General features: G+C 38.8%; 1 protein-coding gene across 3 annotated transcripts in view; it reads right to left on the bottom strand.

Moving 5' to 3' along the window:
* The window catches only part of ELOVL2 (ELOVL fatty acid elongase 2), a 79,830-nt gene that overhangs the window by 14,234 nt on the left and 56,995 nt on the right, over positions 1-8,601 (bottom strand). For all 3 annotated transcript variants that reach the window (XM_017526674.2, XM_037737831.1, XM_017526672.2), the window contains 2 exons: positions 5,750-5,874; positions 5,125-5,259 (listed from right to left, as the gene is read on the bottom strand). In XM_017526674.2, the coding sequence (XP_017382163.1) occupies positions 5,125-5,259; positions 5,750-5,874 (260 nt within the window). The remainder of the gene's footprint in view (positions 1-5,124; positions 5,260-5,749; positions 5,875-8,601) is intronic.

Below are 8,601 nucleotides of genomic sequence, written 5' to 3'. Positions count from 1 at the left end.
GCACTCCAGCCTGGGTAACAAGAGCTAAACTCCGTCTCAAAAAAAAAAAAGCAGGAGTTCCAATCGTAGTCTCTGATAAAATAGACTTTAAACCAACAAAGATCAAAAGACAGAAAGAAGGACATTACATAATGGTAAAAGGATCAATGCAACGAGAAAAGCTAACAATCCTAAATATATACGCACCCAATACAGGAGCACTCAGATACATAAAGCAAGTTCTTAATGACTCACCAAGACACTTATAGTCTCCCACTATTATTGTGTGGAAGTCTAACATTCCGCTGTCAACATTAGACAGATCAACCAGACAGAAGATTAACAAGGATATCCAGGACTTGAACTCAGACCTGGAACAAGCAAACCTAACAGACATTTACAGAACCCTCCACCCCAAATCCACGGAATATACATTCTTCTCAGCACCACATCACACCTACTCTAAAATTGGCCACATAATTGGAAGGAAATCACTAAGCAAATGCAAAAGAACAGAAATCATAACAAACAGTCTCTCGGACCACAGTGCAATCAAGTTAGAACTCAGAATTCAGAAGCTAACTCAGAACCGCACAGCTTCATGGAAACAGAACAACTGGCTCTTGAATGTTGACTGGATAAACAATGAAATAAAGGCAGAAATAAAGATGTTCTTCGAAATCAATGAGAACAAAGACACAACATACCAGAATCTCTGAGACACATTTAAAGCAGTGTTTAGAGGAAAATATACAGCAATAAATGCCCACATGAGAAGCAAGGAAAGATCTAAACTCAACACCCTATCGTCAAAATTGAAAGAGCTAGAGGAACAAGATCAAAAAAGTTAGCAGAAAACAAAAAATAACTAAGATCAGAGCAGAACTGAAGGAGATAGAGCCACAAAAAACCCTTCAAAAAATCAATAAATCCATGAGCTGGTTTTTTGAAAAGATCAACAAAATAGACCACTAGCCAGATTAATAAAAAAGAAAAGAGAAAAATCAAGTAGATGCAATAAAAAACGATAAAGGGGATATTACCAGATTCCACAGAAATACAAACCATCATCAGAGATCATTACAAACAACTCTATGCACATAAACTAGTAAAGCTGGAAGAAATGGATAAATTCCTAGACAATTGCATCTTCCCAAGTCTAAACCAGGAAGAAGTTGAAACTCCGAATAGACCAATAACGAGGGCTGAAGTTGAGACAGCAATTAATAGCCTACCAACCAGGAAAGGCCCAGGTCCAGATGGGTTCACTGCCGAATTCTACCAGACATACAAAAAGGAGCTGGTACCATTCCTTCTGAAACTATTCCAAACAATCAAAAAAGAGGGAATCCTTCCCAAATCATTTTATGAGACCAATATCCTGATTTCAAAACATGGCAGAGACTCAACAAGAAAAGAAAACTTCAGGCCAATATCCATGATGAACATTGATGCAAAAATCTTCAATAAAACACTGGCAAGCCGACTGCAACAGCACATCACAAAGCTTATCCATCACGATCAAGTAGGCTTCATCCCAGGGATGCAAGTCTGGTTTAACATATACAGTTCTATAAACATAATTCACCATATAAACAGAACCAAAGACAAAAACCACATGATTATCTTAATAGATGCAGAGAAGGCCTTTGACAAAATTCAACAGCCCTTTATGCCAAAAACCCTCAATAAGCTAGGTGTTGATGGAACATATCTCAAAATAATAAAAGCTTTTACGGCAAACGAACAGCCAGTATCATACTGAATGGGCAAAAACTGGAAGCATTCCATTTGAAATGTGGCACTAGACAAAGATGCCCTCTCTCACCACTCCTATTCAATATAGTACTGGAAGTTCTAGCCAGAGCAATCAGGGAAGAAAAGGAAATAAAGGGTATTCAATTAGGAAAGGAGGAAGTCAAATTGTCTCTATTTGCAGACAACACGATTGTATATTTAGAAGACCCCACTGTCTCAGCCCAAAATCTCCTGAAACTGATAAGCAACTTCAGCAAAGTCTCAGGATATAAAATCAACATGCAAAAATCACAAGCATTCCTATACACCAATAACAGACCGAAAGAGAGCCAAATCAAGAACAAACTGCCATTCACAATTGCCACAAAGAGAATAAAATACCTAGGAATACAATTAACAAAGAATGTAAAGGACCTCTTCAAGGAGAACTATAAACCACTGATGAGGAAAATAAGAGAGGACACAAACAGATGGAGAAACATTCCATGCTCACGGTTTAGGAAGAATCAATATTGTGAAAATGGCCATACTGCCCAAAGTAATTTACAGATTTGATGCTATCCCCATCATGCTACCAATGACCTTCTTCACAGAACTGGAAAAAACCACCTTAAACTTTATATGGAATGAAAAAAGAGCCCGTATAGCCAAGGCAATTCTAAGCAAAAAGAACAAAGCGGGAGGCATCACACTACCTGACTTCAAACTATACACAAGGCTACAGTAATCAAAACAGCATGGTACTGGTACCAAAACAGAGACATAGACCAATGGAACAGAACAGAGGCCTCAGAGGCAATGCCACACATCTACAACCATCTGATCTTTGACAAACCTGACAAAAGCAAGCAATGGGGAAAGGATTCCCTATTTAATAAATGGTGTTACGAAAACTGACTAACCATGTGCAGAAAGCAGAAACTGGACCCCTTCCTGACACCTTACACTAAAATTAACTTCAGATGGATTAAAGACTTAAACATAAGACCTAACACCATAAAAACCCTGGAAGAAAATCTAGGCAAAACCATTCAGGACATAGGCGTAGGCAAGGACTTCGTGAATAAAACACCAAATGCATTGGCAACAAAAGCCAAAATAGACAAATGGGACCTAATCAAACTCCACAGCTTTTGCACAGCAAAAGAAACAGTAGAGTGAATTGGCAACCAACAGAATGGGAAAAAATTTTTGCAATCTACCCATCTGAGAAAGGGCTAATATCTAGAAATCTACAAAGAACTAAGATTTACAAGAAAAAAACAAGCCCATTCAAAAGTGGGTGAAGGATATGAACAGACACTTTACAAAAGAAGACATACATGAGGCCAACAAACATATGAAAAAATGCTCATCATCACTGGTCATCAGAGAAATGCAAATCAAAACTGCATGAGATAACATCTCATGCCAGTTAGAATGGCGATCATTAAAAAATCTGGAGACAACAGATGCTGGAGAGGATGTGGAGAAATAGGAACACTTTTACACTGTTGATGGGAGTGTAAATTAGTTCAACCATTGTGGAAGACAGTGTGGTGATTCCTCAAGGACCTAGCAATAGAAATTCCATTTGACCCAGCAATCCCATTACTGGGTATATACCCAAAGGATTATAAATCGTTCTATTATAAGGACACATGAACACAAATGTTCACTTTGGTACTGTTTACAATAGCAAAGACCTGGAACCAACCCAAATGCCCATCGATGATAGACTGGACAGGGAAAATGTGGCACATGTACACCATGGAATACTATGCAGCCATAAAAAACAATGGGTTCATGTCCTTTGTAGGGACATGAATGAACCTGGAAACCATCATTCTCAGAAAATGACAGAAGAACAGAAAATCAAACACCACATGTTCTCACTCATAGGCAGGTGTTGAACAATAAGAATACATGGACACAGGGAGGGGAGCATCGCACACTGGGGTCTGTGGCAGGGTGGGGGGGAAATGGGAGGGACAGCAGGGGTTGGGGAGAGTTGGGGAGGAATACCATGGGGAGAAATGCCAGACACAGGTGATGGGGAGGAAGGCAGCAAACCACACTGCCATGTGTGTACCTATGTAACAATCTTACATGTTCTTCACATGTACCCCAAAACCTAAAATGCATTAAAAAAAGACTTGCTCAAGGCTCAAATGACTGTTAGCATATTTAGCAATAACGTATTTTCAAATTAAAAAAAAAAAAACACGAGATCTGAAAAGCTGTCAAAATTCAGTTCCCATTGTTCCATACTGTATAAAACCACTATGGGTTAACTTTCAGCAAATGCAAACTAAAAAACAAAGTACTTACTTGTCTGAAAAAGAAAATATAGTTGAATACAATTTCAAAAGTACCATTCTGAATATAAATGTACTTTTTTTTTTTTAAACAAAGCTTTCCATTTCCCCAGCCTACAAAAGGGAGCAATTTAAAATCTACAACCACCTGAGGCCTGTTCTCTGTTACAGCTTTTCCGTTCTTATACAACAGAGTGGCTTTGAAATTGCATTTTGAAGTTGTCTTCCATTTAAATTGTTAATTAAAAAGAAAATGACACTGGATAAAGAAAAAGTCAATGTTACCTTTCCACCCTAGTTTGCCTTAAAGGAATTTTTTTTTTCCAAATAAACAGTCTACAACATCAGGGTAGCTGATAAGGAAACAGTTTTTTAATATGAAATTCAGTAAATCAAAAACAGTGAATAAGTCCTCGCTTTGCTCCATTCACCTTTCCTGGATCTGTCTTACTGTACACGTTTAATGTTCAGATGTCAGACTTTGGTAGCATGGTACAAATACATACTGCAAATTGGGAACTGTATGCATAATCCAATGATATTTTTGATAGAACTTTATGTACATGCATTGAAAAATGTTTTTAAAATGCCCACTAGACTATTAACTGTGGTTACCCTTCAAGGAGGAAGGTGTGGAAAGAGGAGTTAGGAATGCAAATTTCACTTTGTGTATCTGTTAGCTGAATTTATCAACAAGCATGTGCTATAATATTATGTAATCAGTAAAATTAAATCTATAATGTAAAAGTGCATGATCTAGGCTGGGCATGTTCACTCCTACCTGAAATCCCAGCACTTTGGGATACCGAGGCGGGCGGATCACCTGAGGTCAGGAGTTCCAATCCAGCCCAGCCAACATGGTGAAACCCGGTCTCTACTAAAACTACAAAAATTAGATGGGCCTGTAATCCCAGCTACTTGGGAGGCTCAGGCAGGAGAATCGCTTGAACCCAAAGGCGGAGGTTGCAGTGAGCTGAGATCATGCCATCGCACTCCATCCTGGGCAACAAGAGCAAAACTCTGTCTCAGAAAGAAAAAGAAAGTGCATGATCGATTACGTTTTACTGCTAAATATTTACATTCCACGTACCTGAACATAAAAATTTAAGAAGAGAATGACTAATGTCAGCATGTAAGACGACTGGAAGATGAGACAACCAAACGGGAAGCCACACGGTTTCACTACAGCGCTCATGGTGTGCGTGATGGTGAGCACAAACTGCACCTGGGGATGGCAGAGAGGGCGTCTTTGTGAGCAAGCCAGGCTGTGCCACACAGACACTGCGGCGAAGCTTTATCAATTCAGAAATCAACTCCTAGAATTCTCAGAATGATGTGGGAATAAAACAAAGATGCTGAAGCAGCCCTGTCATCCAGCAATCTTATTTGAAATTATATTAGTATGTAAAATTGCCCATTATTTTCTCATGGAAAAGTCACAGCTAAAATTATTCAGACAAAAAGGATTTAACTTACACATTAATTTGAAAAGTATTCATCTATTTCAAAGCAAGGAACTTTCCACTACAAGCTAATTGCATGCACAAAGGGCATTTTAATACACAAAGTTTAATTCTTAAAAGGCCATTTTTGGGAAAAAAAAAATAGGCAGCCTCATCACACATAAAAAGCCCTCTGACTTCTAAGACAGATTTCTATTTCCTTTCCCCATCCACAAGCCACATGGAGAAAAGCTGAAAGAAGGGACAACATACCAGTTGAGCCTGTGTGAGGTATTTCTTCCACCAAAGATACTTGTGCATAGATGGAAACACAGAAAGTCCATAGTAGGAGTACATAAGAATGTGGATAAAACTGTTCAGTGTCGGTCCAAAGAAACCTATAAAAGTACAGTATAAAAATCACTTTTTCCAGAAGGGACTGTTCATTCTTCTTTGTCAAGTGAGATTCTCTCTGTGCATGGTAATTGAAAATGAATAGCACATGTGACATCATCATATAACAAAATCGGCAATGATAAATTCCCCAATTATTGTGCCACTTCTAGGATTCAGCAAAAACTCCATGATAGAAGTACTGGCCTGGGACGGCTTTTTAGAATGCCACCCAGATGGAACGCCTTATCTAGGAGGTTTTACTGTCTCTCTGTCACTACTATCAGCTACTGAGGGAAGAAAAGAGATACTAGCTTAAAGCTGGTGGCAGAATTCCTCTGAAATAGAATTGTCTTTGCTTTGGCTAAACCTTTGATAAGACATACTGACTGTAGAAAGAGCCTTCTGTACATGGCTGAACAACTGCTTTCATAATTAAGTAAATAAATTCTACCTGAAAGACACTTAGGGACCAGGAGGTGCTGGAGAAAGATGGGAGACAGACAAGGCTAGAGTGGAGGAGAAACCAGCCAGCGAGACCTTCCCAGTGACTGGTCACATTGCAGGTACGTTTAGGATGAGGGATATCTAAAATCCAGATCCCTGCCATTAACCTCATGAAAAATCTCTATAACTGCCTCCACCATGGGTGAATAAGGCTTCAGGAACCCATAGAGAAAAGGGTCATGTTCCATGTTGGGTCAGCTAAACATTGAAAGGATTTAGCTCCAAGAGGTAAGATGCCATAGATGCATCACTTGTTGGAAGTAAGGAAGCTCAGTGTTGTGGGATTTCATCAGTACACGAAAGTGCTTAGAACAATGCTTGGCACAAAGTGCATACTCTTCAGCTGTCAGCTCGGGATCCAGATGGCTGTTCTGTGAGCTATCCTGTGGTGGGAGAGACTGTGGCATTAGAGGGCCATTTATTGGCTATGTCCCCTTGGAGACAGTGCTTCGACTGTAAATTTTTGTTTTCTTACCTGGATAATAGGTATAATAATAATAATTAGCTCTTATGGTTGTGAAGAAATTAACTGAGATAACATGCTGTATGAACTAAAAAGCACTCACATATGCTGGCTAATAAATCAATTTAAATTCTCTAGCCTGGTTTTCTAATCCTAGATTAGTGATCTGGATAGCTAAATGCAAATGAATAAATAAGAAACAAAAGGTATAATACCATGCATATAGTAAATTCTCAACCAATGCTGGCTGAAATAAACTCTGATGGTACTTGAATTTATATGAAAACACAAATATTCAGACTACCAAGTAACATAGTCAGTGCCATTTCTTTACCCACCTGACTTTTCATTTCCATCAATTAATGAACCATGAGTAGTTGTTGCTTATAATGTTTGGCTCCTATGGAAATATAGCACCTTCCACAGTCACCACTTCACTGTGATACAGACTGAGGCATTTCAGAAAATTGAAACGCTGCTCTGGTAGGTCACATATATTTTTTCTAATATTCTTAAGCAGAAATTGTCACATAGTACTCACAGGACTATGTCTTTACACAGTGATGCTTTTGAGTTTTAGATGCTCAGTGATTTGTAATGAAACTTGACAGTCATAAAAATACTTAACCTTGGTAATTCTCCTTTGATATTGATTGTAGCTGTCCTTCCTTTAAACTGAAGAAATTGATCTCGTCCGTCTAGAAGGACAGAGATCAATTCTTTCTTTATTCCCACTGCACTCCCAGCAACTTCCTTCTTTACACTCTAGTTTTCATTTGTACCTTCACAGTTATTGATACTCCAAATATCCCTGGGCATTTTTTTCCCCTAACATCATCCCTGCAGGATCCCAAATCCTAGAACAAAGTCATTTTGACTTAAGTTTTATATGTTCTGGTTTTTCATACAGTATTTTTAAATTCGTGAGTACAGGGCAGTATCAAATAGAAAGTACTGTTCTCTCTAGCTCAGTGCATCTCAAACTGTAGGTCATAACTGACCCGTTAGTGAATGGTGAAGTCAATGCAGTGAGAGTTGTCAACTTTTTGTAAAAGTGAAACAGGATTAAAAAAATACAGTGCATCATACAGAGTCAGGGTAAATACTATTTCATAAAATTTCATATAAAACATAGAAATATGAATGAGCGCCAGGCATAGTAGCTCACACCTGTAATCCCAGCACTTTGGAATGCAGAGGTGGGAGGACTCCTTGAGCCCAGGAGTTCAAGATCAGCCTGGGCAACACAGAGAGACCCTGTCTCTACACTTGTTTTGTTTTGTTGTTTAATGTAAGTGTGCTTTGGCCAGGCACAGTGGCTCACGCCTGTAATCCCAGCATTTTGGGAGGCCGAGGTGGGCAGATTACGAAGTCAGGAGATTGAGACCACCCTGGCCAACATGGTGAAACTCTGTCTCTATTAAAATATAAAAAAATTAGCCGGACGTGGTGGTGTGTACCTATAGTCCCAGACACTCAGGAGGTAGAGGCAGGGGAATTGCTTGAACCTGGGAGGCAGAGGTTGCAATGAGCCAAGATTCCATCTCAAAAAAAAAAAAAAGTGTGCTTTATTATAAAGAAAATTTAAATATAACCAACAATACTGAAAATAATGTAAATGGCATTTATATCCTTGGTCACAGTTCTTTATTAAATAGGCATTTGTTTGGTGTTCCACGAATAGTTAACAGTTCATGCAACAAAACAGATAACTTGAAAAAGTGATTAAGAATACAGAATGACGAACCAGGAATCTGGGGTT

This window comes from Cebus imitator, unplaced genomic scaffold (assembly GCF_001604975.1).
Source record: "Cebus imitator isolate Cc_AM_T3 unplaced genomic scaffold, Cebus_imitator-1.0 Scaffold43, whole genome shotgun sequence".
In the NCBI taxonomy this organism is placed as follows: domain Eukaryota; kingdom Metazoa; phylum Chordata; class Mammalia; order Primates; family Cebidae; genus Cebus; species Cebus imitator.
Note: the sequence above shows the minus strand (reverse complement) of the source record. Positions and strands in the feature narration are given on the sequence as shown.